At 35.3% G+C, this 19511-nt stretch overlaps 1 protein-coding gene across 2 annotated transcripts in view; it reads right to left on the minus strand.

Annotated features, from left to right (window-relative positions):
• Nucleotides 1-19511, minus strand: part of ZFPM2 (zinc finger protein, FOG family member 2) — a 443301-nt gene that overhangs the window by 203372 nt on the left and 220418 nt on the right. For both annotated transcript variants that reach the window (XM_045805813.2, XM_045805812.2), the window contains one exon: nt 17125-17243. In XM_045805813.2, the coding sequence (XP_045661769.1) occupies nt 17125-17243 (119 nt within the window). The remainder of the gene's footprint in view (nt 1-17124; nt 17244-19511) is intronic.

Here is a 19511-nt window from a genome sequence, read left to right on the forward strand (position 1 = left end):
TCAAGATTGGACTTATTCCCTGAGGCACATAGTACCCCAGATCAAAGAGTGCACATGTGGCATCCTGAAAATGCAATCCCACTGCTCTCACCTCTCAACTCCCTGACACAGGAACCAAAGACAAAACAGTGGTACCGTCTCTCTTTAAAGAGGGAACAAAGAATTAGAGGGAGAATTTGGAGATCTGGACTGACTCAATTAAATAAATTCTTCATTTTAAAAAAGCTTAAGGCTAGTTTTTACTTTCTAACCCAATTTTCCATATTCTAATCTCAATGACAAATTAAGAACAGCCATGTTGGATGCTAAGTGCTTGAAACCAAGGTGATCTCTTTGTACAAGAATGGATAGAATTTCATCCGGATACACTGCTGTATTAAAAATTCAATGCAGTTAATTTCAAGAATTTTGACAGAAATACTGGTGTTAAAGCATCTTTTTTTTTTTAATCTGCAGCACCTTTAATTACATTGTCACTTAAAAAAAAAACCACTTCTTTTCTTTAGCTATTTCAGAAGTCATTATATTTCATTGAGTGCATGGTTAATAGAAAATATTCTAAAGAAGTCTTACCTACCATCTCATAAATAAGAGCACACAGAATAATAACAAACTTCATCCTGATTTAGGATCAGATTTTTAATGGCATAAAGAGCATTATAAATATCAATGGAAACTATAAAAATGTAATTAATGCCTGTGGAGTTATGAAGTTACCTCTTTTTTATCAATTTTCTAGTATATATCAATTGCGTTCAATAAACAACATTCTTAAAGCATTATAAAGAAACTCAAGCTCCAACTTAAGCAACTTTAGGGAGCATTCAGTCATTTCACAGTGGAATCTGCTTTATTTCCATATACCCCAATGATAAAAGCACTTCTCTGTAATATTAACATCCACGTGAAATGCTGATAGAATATAATACTTATACCACGTTAGGTTCACTAGTTTAAAAAAAAATTCTATTATTTCACATTTAGTCAACATGGATCATGTGGATTCTGAGAGGAGTCACATCTGCTAAATGGAAGCAAATTACTGAGAAACTTTTAAGTGCTATATACATTATGAATATTTTGTATTAGTTGATGGTAAAAAACCATTCAGCTCACATTACAATGCATTTCAGAAGCAACTAGGGTAAGGAATACAGTAAAATAAGGTAAGTGAAAGTTTGTAGTAACTGATAAACTAAAATGGACTGTACTTGTTTCTACTGATTTCCCTTCTTTGAAACAGGATAACTGCATAAGATAATTAAAGAACTACCAAGAAGATGCCACTAAAATAGTAGCCTCCCCATTCCTTTGGATGTTGTCAAACCAACTGAGTGGAGATGACTTGCTTCTCTTTCCAAGCCTTCAGTGGCTATGGAGGCATACAAATAACAAAGATTGAGTACCCCGTGTCCCTACAATGTGAGTGGTATGTAAGGTCTGTAGCAAATATTAACAATACCTCACAATAATAATATTATTCCCAAACCACTTTATTTCTTAAGTCTAGAGATAAACACTAAAAATTAAAGATTCAGTTCTCATCCCAATTAAATTGTTTAAGTCTTTCAAAATCACAAAATACTTTTATACTATTACAATGACGGTTATAGACAGTTCTCAATAATTCAGGGTCATGGCAAATACAGAATAAGAAGAAATGAAAACTGACAGAAAATCAAATAATATGAGAGAATTTTGAGTTTTACTGCTTGCATATTTTTTTCATTTCCTACATTTTCTTTTTTTTTTTTTTTTTTCCTTCCCATATTTGCCACTAACCCACTTGGGTCTCAACATAATGTTCCAGTTGGTCAAGAACTATAAACATCTTTTTCATCCTGCAGCTTTATTTACCTAAATGCTCTACACTTGTTCCAAGTTACCTATTGCTTAAAACATCCTTATGATAATTTGGCAATTGTGTGTTTTGCCATAAGATAAAATATTGAAATTATGAGCAATAATGAAATTACAGAAACATTTATAATGTTGCCTAATCTATGACAAGAAAAATATTGAGCGATTTTGTGTAACTCATTGGACAACATAGGGGTAGTTTACTTCATGAGACTGTTTTACTTAGGAAATTTAAGAATATAAACAAAATAAAATTAAAATATCAATTCTATTTGTTGGCTTAAAAATCAAACATTTACTGCATGTGTGTGTATGTGCCTGGGTGCCTATAAATATGGCCTTTTGTGCATTATGTTTGTTTGAAGCAATACATAAAGGCTCTGGGTAGAATTCAGTTTACTTAAATACTCATCCAAGAAGTAGTTCTGTTTGAGAAGAATGCAGATTTTTGTGTCCCTGTTTCTTAGCAGAATTCCTGCCGTATAGTACACACAATGTTGAGTCAAGTTTTCTTTCAAGATGTCTAGCACAATGTATCTGAGAAATAGATGTTAGTCATTCAATTGCTTGTAAATAACAGCAGGGAAAGACCATGAAAATAGTTGTGAAATAATATTCTACTACGCTCTCATTTGTTGGTAAGAAAGATTAAACACACACACACACCTTGGAAAGCACAGTTTGGTTAGTGTGACAAATTAAAATGGGTCCATCTCCTCTCTTTTATCTCATCCCTTGTGTAACCAGTGGCCAGAAGTTTAGACTACGCCCCTTCTAGCAAGTTTATCTAATGATTAACTTCAAATAAAAATAAATCACCACTTAAAAAAAATCTGATTGCTCATCACAAATGCCAAGTATGAGTATTATTATCCAAATAGATCTCTCCTTCCAGAGCTTTTTTGGGCAGAAAAAGTTGTGCTTTGAAATGACACTGGTAAATATGTCACTTTCCTTCTAGTTTATCTTTACACGCAGACATTCTTTTAAACAAAAGTTAAGAGTCTGAGTTAAACTCACCAAAACAAGGAGATTAAAGTTGAAGTGGGAGTCTCCCCCTATCAGTCAGACCTCAACTGAGGGGCACACTTCACCTCTAGGCAACGAAGTTCCTAAAGGAGCACTGCACTCTCCCTGGTATGTGAGGTCACTGCCTATCATTCAGCCCTCTGACAACCACTTTGTTTTTGACTCTTTATGCCTGTATGCTTATTTATCACATGCCAGAGTAACAGTGGAATGAATGAAAGAATAAACCAGCGGAATCTATAAGCCTAAAGAAACTTAAGGATAACAGCCTGTTAACAGGATACCAACTTTTCAGGCCCCATGCAGTAACTGCTCTCAGTTTTTATTTTATTATTGTGGTACACTATAAAATATTGGTTCTATTTTGCTTGAGCTTCAGCTGTCTTTTAGTTGTTTTTCTTCATGGGTCAGAATGATTTTATTTTAGCTGTCCTGGGAACTATAGATCAGTTTCTAAAGCTCACCAGAATTCTCTTAGCTATATGAATTTTTTTTGGTGGGGGGGGGCATTTAATCCACAGCAAAAATAGCACATTTATCCCCTTTACAAAAATCTCAATAAATAACAAAGGTACATTAGGCTCCAAAACAGCTTAGCTGAACCATATGTGGATCCAAAGGCCTGCCAAAATGGAATCAGCATTATAAAAGATAGTTTCATATTTCATCTAGCCATAAAATAGGAACTTACAGTATATAAAATGCATTGGCCACTTGCACAGAGTTCACGATGACAATGGCATGGAAACTCATTGTCAGCAGATTAAAAGTGACTTCCATATATACTCTGGGAACTTTCTTGAGGTTTTCTTTTTTTCTTCCTTCCTTCCTTCCTTCCTTCCTTCCTTCCTTCCTTCCTTCCTTCCTTTATTTTTTTTTTGTCTTTTTGACCTGGATTGACTAATCACAGATTATGGAACAAGCAACTTAAAACAGCATCTTGAAACCTCAGCCCCTCTGACAGTCAGAATTTCACCATCACAGTATTTCCTTCGAAAATCTTCAAGAAGCAGCAGAAGGTCTGGCACTGAACCCTTAGGATCCCATTAAGGGCCTCTGCTGTATTCCACAGCTCGTCTAGTCCAAAACAGCATACTCTACTCCCACAGATGCTCTCCAAAGCCATTTGGAATCCTCTTTTCCTTATCAGGCTGATACAGACCTGCATCATCCTCGGAGCCTTCTGACAGGGGCTACAACAATTGGGGGAGGGGGGTGATACAACTGTTCATTGTTTCCTTTCACAAAACCCTGCCACAGGGCGCAGATTAACACCAAAAAATAGATGGCTGCAACCAAAGAGAAACATTTTTCAGAGTGCCTCCACCTGATTAATGAAGCAAGGAGCCGACCACTGTTTGACTCCCATCACGCACTCTCCCCCACCTCCCCGCCCCCCCTCCTCCTGGAGTACCAGTGAAATGCGGAACACTTCTGTAAGTGTCTGCTTCCTCTGCAGAGCTGTCATGCTCAGAAGGTTTTGAAGGAAGGCAACAATTATAAAACTGCCCATGTTCCTTGCTGACAATATTCAGATAAAAGAATGGAACTTCTTCCACTACCACCGAACTTCCTTAATGAAGGAAAATGCTATTTTTTTTTTTTCCTGTAGCTACTTCATTCAACATGTAGTTGGGACCTGGCACTTGTCTCAGATGTGCCTGCGGACGTTGCCTGGCACCTCGCATGGACCAGTACGCCACACATGCCCGAGAAGCAGTGACTCTAAGGTACAAGGTGGTGACGCCGCATCTGAGATTAGCATCCGAACCCAAGGGACTGTTGCTGCTCCTGTCCACGGGACAATGCTCACATGTAGGGTAGTGAGAAACAAACGGTATTTGTTTGACTTCTTAATAAAATCTAAGACTTAAGGCACGTGAAATGCCTTTGCTCTTCTGAACTCTGTCCCCATTTCTTCGTATTTCACGGCGTGTCACTGCCTGTGTTATGAATGCCTTATTCACTCCATTCTATACTGACCTCTAAAATGCCATAAATAATGCAAGAATTGAGTTAACGTTTTAAAAATACAAACCTAACTCAATCAGACAGGGTGAATCAGACAGGGTAAATTACTTTTCCAATTGTCTGAAATCCCCAATCATACACCTGAGCAATGCCTTCTGAAGACTAACTCCTTACAAAAGAAAACACAAAGAAGCCAGGATAATTCAAAAAGCAGTTTGATCACTTAACCTTTCTTTCTCTTCCTCAAAATATATATGTTTTTGCTCTGCTTCTCTGGTGATTGTACTTAGATGATAAATACTCTAAGTACATACCTTGTACTTCGCTAGACTATGAGTTCTCAGAAGACTCATGCTAGCTAATCAATAAGTACGTGTGTCTGTGTGTGTATAAATACACGTGTGCACAAGTGTATGAAGATGTATATGTACAATGACAGCCAAAGTGCTTTTCAAATATGTTGAGAGAGGGGACAGAGGAGAAAATGCTGGGTGCGCTGCTTGGAGAGGGGGTGGTGTTTTAAGGAATGGGTAATCTATTTTCTATTCATGGGCATAATAAAAAGTAATCTAGGTCTATGTAACAATCTGTATATTTTTTCAAAGTGACTAAATGCATATAATTTTATATAATTTTACAACAACTCTATGATTTTGAGCTGGTATAATAACATCCATTTTATAAATGAGGAAACTGAGAGCATTTGTGATTACCCAAGATAGCACATCCACTTTGGGTAATAACAGTTGGGAGTAGAATCAGGCTACTCTGACCACATCATGGGCTCTTTTTCATACTTTCTCTCCCATTTCTGATCTTTACAATGTGTTAGTGTATGTTTCCCAAAATTGCTAAAGGACAGAAGGAACACTCAGCAATCAACCTGCTTCTGGTTTCTAATTCCCACTAGATTTTCTATAACTCCCATTTCATATATTTTAATTCATCTTTCTCTATTCCTCACAATTTCTAAATAAATTAATCAAGAAGATACGAATCACCTTCCATGTGGAAAACCTTATTTAGCTTCAAAAGTAAGAATAAAATAGATCTCATTTTCACAACTGTCTTTTACTCATCAGTTAATCTTTGATTTTAGTGATGATGCTTTATAACGTACAATTTATTTTTTTTTCTATTCATATTTACTTGACTTCCTTTTGTGATTTCTCCCATTGCTCTTATTATTTGAAAGTCCTTCTTTATCCAGAGGTCGGATAACTATGCAAGTTACCTTTAGAGGTAAACAGACTCTGAGATGGCTCCCATGAACCAGCCGTTGGTTTCAACCCCTTGTGAAGTTCTCTTTCCTTCAGTGTGGGCCAGACTAGTGACTGAGTTCTAATAAATAGAAGACGAGGCTACAAAAAGATTGTGGCTTCCATCTTAGGCTCATTCTCTTGCTCTCTCATTCACTTGCTCAAAGAGAAGCCGCTGCCGTGACCGTGAGTTGCTCTATGGTGAGACCCACGAGGCAGAGAACTGAGTCAATAGCCATGCTAGTGAGATTGCAAGCAGATCTTCCTACAGTTGAGAGTTAGATGACACCACAGTCCTGACTGTCGTGGTGATTGCAGCCTTGTGAGAGACACTATGCCAGAGACATCTAGATAAGCTGTGCTCACATTTCTGACTCTCAGAAACTGAGAACAGAGAGTATGAGAAAAACCACAAAGCTTACACACACAGCCCTGTGCTTCACTCTGAGTGCCTGACCTTTATAACAGAGATATAACACATATAAAATGGCATAAAAGACATACAAATTATTAGAATCAAGAAGCCATTGTTTTGCCAAACTAAGCCAAAGGATTTTATGGAAAGTGATATAAGATCAAATGAAAAATAATTATTTTAAATTCTATATGCAAATTAACAAAGGATATATTAATTCCAGAAGAGAGTTTTTCAGATAATTTCAGAAGTTTCCAAAAGCACTGAAAAAATATTATTTCATTTGTCTCTTATTAGAAATACATGCAAAAATTCTTGCCTGTGGACCATCATGGAGCCTTGTAAAAGTGGCTTAGACCAGGTCATACTCACAGGCTTTCCTATACCAGGAAAACCTCATATGATACTAAAAAGATTGTCAATGCCAACTGAGAGGTACTGTTAAATTATATCTGATTAATGGTGTCCTGGGAACACCTACTCATAGTTTAAAAACAGAGTCTAATATTTTATAACATATTTCGAGTTATCCCTAAGTCATATTGATTTTTAAGACCAAACAGAAGAAATACAAAATAGGCCATTCTTTCACAGTTATCATTTCAGTTACTGAATGTATTAATTATCATGCCTAGCTGAGATCACCACTAAATTCTCATAACATTGGAACAATATTTATTATAACCATGCAAATAATCGGTAAGTGCACAATGTCAATCCAATTGTTTTAAAAAGACTTGTGGAATGCTAACTCTTCAAAAAAAAAACAAAAACAAAAACAAAGAGAAAGACTTTAAAAGTCATGCAGATAGGGGTGCCTGGGTGGTACAGCGGTTAAGCGTCTGCCTTCGGCTCAGGGCGTGATCCCAGCGTTCTGGGTTCGAGCCCCACATTAGGCTCCTCCACTATGAGCCTGCTTCTTCCTCTCCCACTCCCCCTGCTTGTGTTCCCTCTCTCACTGGCTGTCTCTATCTCTGTTAAATAAATAAATAAAATCTTTATAAAAAAAAAAAGTCATGCAGATAAATCAGCAAATAACAGAAGAAAATTTTGATCAACTTTTCAAACTGTTCCTCATAGTCCTTTCTCATCTTGACTTCTCCTCCAACCAAAATGTTTTCCAGGCTTTATATTCTATAATTTGTGTTATGAAAACAATAGAGTTATACTTTACAAAACACTCCCTCCCCACTCAAGAATCTGACAGACTCCCCTTGGGGAGCAGAGACTCTGTCTCCATCCCCTGAGGGACCATGAAGTATGAAAAAGATCTACAAGCAGGAACAACTCTGCAAAGAGTGCCTGGAGCTATAAACCAACAGCCAGACTGTGTCTTCAATGCCTTCACTCTGTGAGAAAGGTAGTGCTACTTATTAGTCTCTTCAAATTTATACACATATTCTTAGTAGAACAACTTTGGTCACATGATGATATGAATAGCTACTCCTTCTAGACACTAACAGCATAACATGGAGTCATTTTAATAATTCCTTGAAAAGATCATATTCAATAAAAGTTCTTAAGTCCTAGAGAAAAGCAACAACGAATAATCTCACATGAAGAAAAATATACTTTTTGTTTATTTAAATTTGGCCTAAGTAGAGGTAAATAGGTTTAGCTACTTACCATAATTCAAAGGCAAAAAATGTGTTTAAATTTCAGGCACAGGTGACTAAGGTATAAAGAAGGTAGGCCAAGATCTACATATAACAAGGAATGACAAGAAATTGTCTTTGTGTTCCCACTCTCAAAATGCAAGTCCAAACACAGAGGACCTGGAAAGACTTCACCATCAGAAGAAACAATAAATCAAAGAGAGACTGAGATTAGTAGAGAGACTAGCTACACACAAAATGTGTGTGTTGGAGGCAGGTACAAATTATCAGGTACAAATTATCAGGTACAAATTATCATTCCAACATTATTTTCCCATATTACAATATAATTCCATCCACTGCCAACATCACTGGTGTGCCCACATTGTAATACAATCAGTCCCTCCAGATCCATATGCAACTGACATGTCTGGTTTGCCTCTATAGATCTGAATTGTGAAATAATTCTTTGATGTTTCGTTTCTTCCTTTCTGACCCACATTCTATAGGATGCCTTTACCAATGTAGGATTCCATACCAAACTCTCTCCTCTCCCACAAACAAACAAACAAACAAACAAACAAGAAACCTACTCTAATGCTAAAAACCAGACCAATATGTCACTTTCCAAGGCTCTGCTGCATTAAATGTCTTGTCTCATGTCTTCTTTGTGCTGCTTCCACTCAGTTTCCATTAATTCTCCACAAAGCAGATAGAGTATAAGAGAAGCCAGGATCTTGGCCTCCCTAAGGGACAAATCTACAACCTCCATCAATAATGAATTTCACCAACGCTTCCCAAGAGGAAGAGACTACAATTAAACAGGTTATAAGTCCTTGCACTACTAGAACCTAAGGGCATCCGTGAATGAAACTGGCTTAAGCCCAATTAGAGGAATCAGTACATTTGTCTTCTCTTGGAACAACCCTGCTCTTACGGTTCCCATCAATTCGGTATAAATCTGACTGATCTTATCCAAGAAGTTAATAGAAAATGCTCACAGTGGGCGACTGCCACCTCAGTTTCCAAGCAGAGACAGATGGAATTTCCCAGATGGATTGTCACTGGAAAGAGAGATGCTGGATGAGACTTCACAGAAAGCATGGTAGAGCAGAACACCTTCTTGGCCTTCACCCATGTCATAGTGAGGGATCTAAAACTGATTCCACTGTAAACAAATCGTAATTGCCTCAAAGGGTTCAACACAGCATCCTCCCTAACCGCTCCAGGGGTTACAAATCTTACACTGAAATTAGTCAATATTTATCAAGAAACCATCATGGGCATATCTCCTTAGTGGGTAAAAACTGAAGAAATAAAGTTAACCTGCCCTACTGAGTCTTACACTCAGCTAAGAATAAACATAAACATATAAACAAACAAAAAACAGACACGAGATGGTATTAACTACAGTAATTGTATTGCTAAGTTGGGCAGACCAAATAAGACCCCCAAGAAAACAAAAGAAACAGGTACAAAGACGTGGGGATAATGTAACAATCTTGAACAAAGAGATGTGTATCATTCACTGATACTAGAGAGAAGTGAAAGGAAAGAACTGGTTTACTAATTCTTTAAAGGTTATTTATTGGGCCTGTGCTCTAAGCCAGACATTGCTCTACATAGAAAGGATGCAAAGATACAAGACACATAGGCCTGCAGGGGAGACAGACAAGGAAACAGACACAATGGTGTGATAAATGCTCTTATCCTAGTGGACCTAGAGCATCATGGAAATATTGAGGAGCCCATATCTATCCCAGACTTTAAGAAAGGTCTACATGAGCTGAGCCTTTAAGTAAGAATTGGAGTCAGTGTGATGATAAAGAGGGGCAGCAGGCGGGAACACAGGGCTCCCTAGGATGATGAAACAGCATGGCCAAATGCACAGAGATGCGAGAAGAAAGTATATTCAGAGCACTCCACGTAGTTGATGTTGACCGAAATTCCACACTGAGAGTGGAAAAGGGTCACAGCTGAGGAGGGGAGTATCATAAAGGCTCTCCTTGGCTTTGCCAAGGAGTCTGGGTTCTCTTGTGACCTTTAGGATGATTTTAACCACACACACAAAAAATCAACCGACACTACTTTTGTTTTTAGGACATACTGTGATTTGGGTAAAAGGTAAAGGAGACAAGAAGGAAAGGAAGAAAGAACAGAAGGAGATTATTGTGATAATCCGGGAAGAAAAGATGGAGGTTTCAACTAAAGTGGCAGCAGGAACAGAAAGAAGAGAGCAGACATGAAGAAGGCAGGAGTTATGGTCCTTGGTTTCTGGAAGTGAAAACAAGAATCCTAGAAGATGAATTGAAAAGCAAGGGTAGTAGCTACAGACAGGCAATAGAGAAGAGGGGTGTGTGCATGTGCATGGGTGACTACGTGTATAAATGGACATTTGAGATGTGAGAGAAGGAAAGATAGAAACGGAGACAAAACCCAGAAAAACTTTCAGCATGAACTTCTTGCAGAGGTAGGAAAGGAGATGCAGACAGAGACTTAGGATCAAAGGTGACTAAAAGCTGGAAGTCAGGGAGAAGAGTAGAGAGGCAATCTGGGGCAAGAGTATTAAACCCTCCTTGCGACCATTTCTTTGGAGCAAGTCAGTGGGAAAGGCTTACAAAACAGTTGAAATGTGCTATTAGAGAAAGGGTAAAAAGCCAAGGTTAGAGATTTTTTAATTTAAATGTCATTTGTAAATTAGTAGCTGAAGCTTTGCAAGTGGATAAGCTCCCTGAGGCACTGGGAACAGAGGGAGAAGAGAAGAAAGGCCAGAGTGTTTTGGGAAACATGCACAGTTAAATTCAAAAGAGCCAAGAACCAGAGAGATATGGGAAGTAGGAAAGTATGGTAGTCCTGAGCCTAGATTAGAATGAATATTAAAAAGAAAGAGATCTTTCCCAATGTCAAAATCAATGAAAAGAAATGTAAGACCGACAAAAAGTCATGCCTCGGCAAAATTATAAATTATATCATTGAGATGGTGAGATGGGAGGATATGGATGGGGTCCATCAGAATGCTCATGGTAGATTAGATTATTATTTTAAAGAGCATTTATTGAATATCTTTAGATTAGATTATTATTTTAAAGAGCATTTATTGAATATCTTTTATGTGCCAGGGGCAGAAGTCTAAACCCGAATAATAAAAATTTTAAAAGAAATCTATGTTTGCTAGAATCTCAACAATAGTTTGGCTATTACTTTCAGATTTACTTCATTATTATATCTTAGAGGCTGTTTTGGTAAGGTTTCTCCAGAACCTACCATGAGACTGATTTAAGTGCAAGGAGTCCACTGGGGAGGCGATCTCACAAAATTTCAGTAGAGGTATGGAGACGTAAAGGAAAGAGAAGGAAAGAGAAGGCAGGCCATAAAGAAGGCATTATAAAGCCAAGTGAAGCTCGGTTGCACTGGCAAACTCTAAGAGATGATGTAGAACACTTTTCAGAACAAAGAGGCAAGGAAGCGGGGGCATTTATCCACCCACTTCTGTCCCTCATTGGCTGAACATTAGTTCAGGAAAAAGTCCTCTACTAGAAAGTCACAGATATTTCCATTATGCAGCCTCTGACTATACAGATGAATGCTAGAGACACGTGGGTAGGGGTGTATTGCTACAGGGTGTGTACACTATGAAGACTTTGGCAATGAATGGGATCAGAGATTGGTACTGGAAGAGTTAGACCTGGAAGGAGAGAGGTGGAGATATCTAATAACTCTGATATTTTCCTAACAGGAACTTCTGATTCTTTCCTCAACTACATTTTAATGATGGTAACTATCTTAAAAAGTTTAAGGTGAAATTTAATGCCTGCATTATTTCATTGTTAAGTCAATGAAATGTTGTCTATAACACCCTTTATATGTGTATTTCTCATTTGTAGAATTGAATGTCACAAATGCCGTATAGGTAAATAAAACAATCTATCCTGACTGAACAGCATCAGTAAAATGAGACTTCTCCATCAGATTTTATTTGTTGAATTTAACAGGTTGTGATGAATTTACTATTATGTAGTAAGTAATGTGGGACTTTATTTATGTTCTATTTAATTAAGTATGCATGTTGTATAATTCCAGCAGTTGGCTGTATTAGACTAGTTAGCTCCTGACAGCTGATATATTCAAAAGCAAGAGAGGGCAAATGTCATTTAAATTCCAGACATCCAATCTTCCCAATACTCACTGTCGTTTGACACTTATTAGGCACTCGTCACATGCTAACATAGCAGAGATTTAGCATATAACAAAGACCTTTGTCCTTGGGAGAAAATGGGAAAACTTCAAAGGCACAATATATAAGTATAGAAATTCTAAAACATCTCCAAGACAAATATTGATCACAATTTAAAGTGATTTTTAAATTGTCTTCCTTGTCAGTAGTCCTTTGATATTTTCAATGAATAAAATTGCAAGACTTTTAAAAACATGAAGTTTGTGTCACCATGATAGCATTTAATGTTAGTTATTCCTTGGTGCAGAGATGGGATTTTGGAGAGAAGACTAGGATCATTCACTGGCTAACAGTCCATTCAGGTATGGACAATTATCACTGAAAAAACTGAAACTGACAATATAGCATAGACCTTTGGAAAGCCTGTGATCCTTAATTTTATGTGTTACCTTAGAGGGTATTTTGAATGAGACTCACATTTCAATCAGTGAACTCTGGAAGAAGCAGATTGCCCTCTGTAATATGGGTGGGTCTCATCTAACCAGTTGAAGGCTTAAAAAGAACAAAAACACTGGCCTCTCCAAGCAACAAACTTCATCGGCACCATCCATTCTCCTGGGTCTCTGCCTACCAGTCTTTGGACTAGAAGTGCACTGTTGTCTCTCCTGGGTCTCCAGCCTGGTGGTGCACACAGAAGATTTTTGACTGACCAGTTTCCATAATTACATAAGCCAATTCCTTATAATAAATCTCTTTCCCTCTCTCCTTCTATTTCTCCCTCTGATCCATATCTGCTCCAATGACTATATTAACTACATATTGTTTTAATGATTCAATAATGGCAGTAACATGAGGTATCTAACAAGATAATGGGGTGTAGGCAAAAGATTATTTGTATGTTTGGTGTGTTATATAATTCCAATAATAACTTTTTGTTAAATCCATTTGTTTGGTGTTTCTACATAGCCTATATTCTTGAAATGTTCTATATGTATCCAAATGCCTGGTCTGCAAAGGCTTCCTGCAGAAGGTGCATATTGCTAATGCATTTCAAGATGGGAACTTGAAAGATATAAAAAGGATTTGACATCTGGCATGGTGACTCAATTAATTACTGTGTTGGATTAATTAGTGTGCTGAATGTCCTGAGCCAACACCAGGAGTCTGAGCAGAGTTACATTACATTGGTTGGCAAATAAGCACTTGAGGAGTATGCTAATTCCAAATTTTGATTCAAAGTTGGGTAAGGAAGGGTTAGGAGGCTATATATTTTATGATAAGGAAAAATTTATCTTTATGATATAAAATACATGTTAAAGTCCTGTCCAAATTATAGAGGTAATGAAATTGCAGAAGCCTTTGAATTAACTCATAACTGCACAAACAGCCCATAAAGTACCATCACAAATATTTTGCCTAAAGAAAGAAAAAAAAGAGAACACACCTCTGATCTTTGCACATTTTCTCCAGAGATTGGGATAAATTTAAAATTTAAGTGAAGAAATCCTAAACAATTTTATCACATTCAAATCACATTACAGATGCTCTTGAGAAGACAATGTGGTATGGTCTTTAAAAGTGCAAATTCTGGAATCAAAAGGTCTGATCCTTTATTTTCTTATCTATAAGACACAATTTTAAATAGACCCATATTTGCAGGTTTGTTTTGAGGATTATGGATTCTTTATACAGTGGATAGGAAAGAATGAGTATGAAGTGTGTGTCAGCAAACTGCTCCACAGCATGAATGGTAGTATCAACGGTAGTACCAGGACTATTTAATGACATAAAGTCAAAAGTAATTTCTGGAAAAGAATGTTATTACAACAGGAAAATATTTTAAAGTATATTTTGGCAAAGCGACTATGTCTTTAAGTAGAGAAAAATTCTACAGTATAAGGGAATCACATATACCAAAAATTTAAACCCTAAGACAAAAGAAGAAAACTAGAGTATTATTTTCTTTTAAAATCTATTACCCACTACTGGTTTCTGATACCTTGAAGAGTATTCATAGTCTTCTAATAATATAAAAAATTTTGAAAACTTTGTTATCTATAAACCGAATCTTTTAAAAAATATTAAATACGGCATAAAATAGCCTTAGATTAGTACAGGAGTATTTTAAAAAATATGTCTAAAAAAATAAGAAATTATTTCATTGAAAAATTCAACTTTTGCTAATAGTTTTATTTTCCACACATCACAATTTAGCATATACTAAAAATGTATAAAGTTACCACCCTATATATATAAACAGATACATAGATAATTCTATAAGGATTAATCAAAAATTGAATTTTCATGCAGATATTATCTTGATATAAGGGAAAATATTTCTTTTACTTCAGAAAAAGGTGAACTTCAGTGGTAGTATACTTTTGAACAAATATCAGAGAAAAAACTAAAGCTTATGTTGGTGACTGATATACAGTGATAAATAAGTATCTGATTGCCTAAAACATTTTTTGAGTAAAGCTAGAGAACCAGTAGAAACCTCCAGATAAAATGGGTTTAGAATAGCATTTAATTCACCCTTTGGTGTGTAGGCAATCTTCCTGTTGCCTTTGCTTGAAAAATCTGTGTGGTAAATATTGTTCTCTCAAAGGAGTCAATAGAACAGTCTATTAATACAATTCAACCAACCAAGGACTGCAGTGTGTGTGGGCCACGTCTCAAAGCCTTTTTGAAGTAGGTGCCCTGGACCACCAAGAATTAAATTGCCCCAATTATTAAACATTTAGCTTGGCCTATCAACTTGTTCAGTTCTTAAATACATGTGAAACTCCTACTTCATCCTTTCATGGACAAATGTGTGGATTTAGGAAGTAAAAAAAAAAAAAAAATCACACCCTAAAATCTCTCATGTTGTTTAAAAGTTTAGTGACACAGATATTTCCTATTTATTGCAATCATCACTTTTAGTTGAACCAATAACCTCTGTCTCATCCACATGGCACTGAATAAGCAGAAATCCACAAATACCAGTTTCTTGCACATAATAACTTGAGGAAGAATTTCTTTCATGTGATAAACTGAAGAAGGAATGCAATGTTGCTGAGTTCAGTACCTTTGTCAAAACCCCTCTGGGAGTTTTTATGTCCCACAGTGTAGACTGAGTTATTTAGCAGCCATGAGATCGTCCCATATAAGTGGCATTTAGAAAGACTTTCATTTCATATATATATATATACGAATAGACTTTCATTTCATATATATATGAATATATATATTATATATAATATATAATTACAATTAATTATATAATATATAATATAAATAATATAATATAATATAAATATATAATATAATATATAATATATTATATAAAATATATTATATATTATATTATATATCATATTATATATTATAATTATATAATTATAATTATATATTATATTATATATAATTATATATTATATTACATATAAATATATAATATAGATATATAATATTTATTAATAAATATTGATATTAAATATTTATCATTATTAAATATTTATTATTTAATATTAAATATCAATTGATATTAAATATATAATATAAATATATAATATGAATATATAATATAAATATATAATTTAAATATATATTTATTAATATTAAATATTAAATATTTATTAATATCAAATATATAATATAAATATATAACATATAAATGTATATATTTATATATACATATATAATATATATATAATTTGTGGCTCTCCTAAATGAAACATTTTTCTCCTCAAGTTTTATCACTGGTATTATCACTTAAATAGGAGAGGTCCTAATGTCCTAATCCCTGGAATTTGAGAATGTTACTTTACATGGCAAAAAGGAATTAAGGGAGCAGATGGAATTAAAATCGCTAATCAGCTGACCTTAAAATAGGACCCTTAGCCTAGATTACCCAGGTGGGCCCAGTTTAATCACAAGTGTTGTTAAACGTGAGAAGAGGGCTACAGAAGACTCAGAGTCAGAAGGTGGACATGACGAAGACTCAATCAACCATTGCTGTCTTTGAAGATGGCAGGGGGCCATGAGCCAAGAGATGTGGGCAGCCCGAGAAGCCGGAAAAGTGGAAGAAACAGATTCACCCCCTAGAGATGCCAGAGAAGAACTCAGCCCTGCAGATACTGAATTTAAGCCTGGTGAGATTCATTTCAGACTTCAGACCTGCATAAATGCAAGATGAAACATTTGTGTTGTTTTAAAGCCACTGAGTTTGTGGTAGGTAATTTGCTACAGCAGCAACAGAAAACTAGAATATCCAATTAAGAAATGAAGTTTAAATGTATCCACACATCCCATCTTTCCACTACTTTTTAAAACATTGAATTCATCAACTATCTACATAATCTTACCTAGAGGAAGATTTTACAGAGATTTTCCAAAGAAGTTAACAAAAATTATGATGCTAATCATTCTTCTTTGCTCTTAAAGTTACAAATAATATTACCAAGGAATAACAAAGTTGTTTATTTCTTGTTCTTCATGTAAGCCTGCAGTGTATGATAATTAATTTATGTCATCTTAAAAATAAAAGCATTTGTATATATTATTAAGTGTGAGTAGTATTAGTCTGGCTAAGCAGATAAAGCAACAACCTTATAAATTACCTTACTAAATAACCATTTAGTATGATTAACCTGTTTCCTTCTAAATTCTGTCTGTATTACTGTCAGAGACAAACCACTTGGAAAATATCCAAGTTTTGTGGTCCATGAAAAAGAAAAAACAAACTGTTATTTTTAGTGATTTCCCTGGGAAGCAAGCAGAGATAATTTCTGAGCTCTGACAAAATACTGAGTCAACCATCTCAGAACACGCACATACCAAGGAATTATTATTCAGGTCCATCTTCCCAGCAAACGGCCCCCAGGTTGTTCCCACAGGAAGCTGCTGCCGACTCTGGATTTTCCGTTCTCCGTCTTTCTGAAATACCTCCAGCTCTCCTGCAGACAATGAAAACAAGAGGTGTTTGGAGTGCTCTCACGTGTGCCTTACCCACGGCTTCCTCTTTTTGTGCGTTTGCTTTACGCACTCAATATTCTCGGGTTTCACGGTAAGAGAATTAATTATGCCTGTCTGAAAAACAACTGATCTTGTTATCCTGAGAGGAAAATAAAAATTGTTCTTAGAATTGTATTTGGAATTTAGTCCAATTTCTTTCTTGCACCTTTTCACACACATCATCTACGGAAGTCAATTCTATTTAGTTAAGTCCTGAAGGACCCAAGATAATAACACCTCCTCAAAAAGCACTGCTCTAATGCCAAAACAGGTGGGCAAAAGCATGAGGACAATGGCGCAGGGTTAAAATTTTATATTTGATCAGCAATGTAACCAAAAATTATAATTAAAGATATATACCTTATGCAATAACTTCATTATAGTTGCTCAAGGGTCGTGGTGAACAACATCTGGAGAGTTTCTGAAAGCACTTGGTAATTTTCTGAAATTACTAGTTTCAAGGGACAAAATATCTACATGTACAAAAAGTAGAGATGTACATTTTTCCAAATAAAAAAATGCTTAATCAAATTCATTACCTTTTTATATTTGGTACTTGATGTAGATTCTATGTTACTAAAAGAGTTTGGACAAAAAATACGTGTGAAACAGCCAGTTTTCTTCTTCCTTTCATTCCCTCCAAATTATTACATTAGGATCATTAAAGGGAAATAAGAAGTAAAGACAGTATACACACTGGCATAAAGTAGGAATTCATCAAGTGCTTGCTTAAGAAATTTATTTAAGAAATAAATTAATTAATAAAATAAATAAATGAAGGCTTCAAAACTTCAAAGAATAACCATCAGCCTAAAAACTGTTTGGGATAAACAAACCAACAAAATCTCAACCAGGAATTGGAGTCTTTCTCTTTAAATAATTAAGTCTATGAGATTTATGTCCTGACAGTATCACCATACCATATTATCATAGCAAAAGGTTTATATTTCAAAATATTAATCTTAATAATATAATTTATTGTTTTTTTATTGGTATTTCTTCTCACCTTGCTCAAGAGTAAACATGAAAATAGGAAGGAATGGATTAATAAGAAGTATAAATGGAAACCCACATACAACAGATAGCTGAGAAAAGTTCTAAATAAAACAGAATGTGTTCAGTAATTACATTTTCTAAGTGATATATAAGTCATGGTAGGTAATATATTATAAAATTTTTGCCTTACTCTGGCCTTAATTTCTTTTCAAGTCTATAACTTTAAATATGTAAATTTAATCTTGATGTTTTTAAAAGCAATACCATCAACCTGAGTTCTGTTAGAGCGTTCCTTTATTTCTTCACATTTGTGTCTCCTCCATTTAACACCAATTAAAATACCAGACATTACTTTTCACGTTTTTATTATTGCTCATCCTGAAAACCAAAATCAAAGTATGTAAATCACAGTCAGCTAATATATTGTGTCATGGTTCCATTATGTCCATTATGAAAATATAAATTTATCTGTATTGGGACAATTGAGATACGATGGAAATAACAAGCCCAGATTCACAGTAAACAATGTCGATTCAAGGACAACACCTCCATTCACCCTTCTTCTCGTACTTCTTTTCTCTTCCACTTGTCAAATACACTAAAAATGGAAGAATTCATTAACCTCATTAAGACAGACACACACATTCCCCCCCTTTTCTTTTCATTCTGATGTATCTGTAACTAAAGATGATCAGTAATTAGGAAAATGGACCCAAAAAAGATTCTGTAAGTCTGAGCTTCTGAAATGTAGCTTTATAAATAGAATACTTGCAACAAATAATATATTAATGCTTATGTATCAAATCCAGAGCCCAGGGAATATGGAACAATAATAATTTGTTTTCTGTAGGTGGAATAACAACCCCATTTCTGAGATTTTCCCCTGAATGTTTTTCATCCTTGCACAATCTTTTTGATTAATGTATTGAAATCAGAGGTCTTATTCACAAAATTCTCTAAGACAGAAGATAGCTAACAATCTACTATGATGTCAAGAAGGACTCGGTGGAAAATACCCCTCAATGTATACATTCATATTCATGTGTGCTAACATACTTACTTAAATCTTTAAGACATTTTTTTCTATTTGAAAAGAAACTGTTTAATTTCTGATAGTTCTTTGAATTTTTCAACCATATTTACTTAAATTTTAAGCAATTTCTTTACAATTTACCATTTCAATCCCTCAGCTAAACACTAGTTAAAAATGTAAA

This window comes from Ursus americanus, chromosome 9 (genome assembly GCF_024610735.1).
Source record: "Ursus americanus isolate L20-20 chromosome 9, mUrsAme1.1.p, whole genome shotgun sequence".
Lineage (NCBI taxonomy): Eukaryota > Metazoa > Chordata > Mammalia > Carnivora > Ursidae > Ursus > Ursus americanus.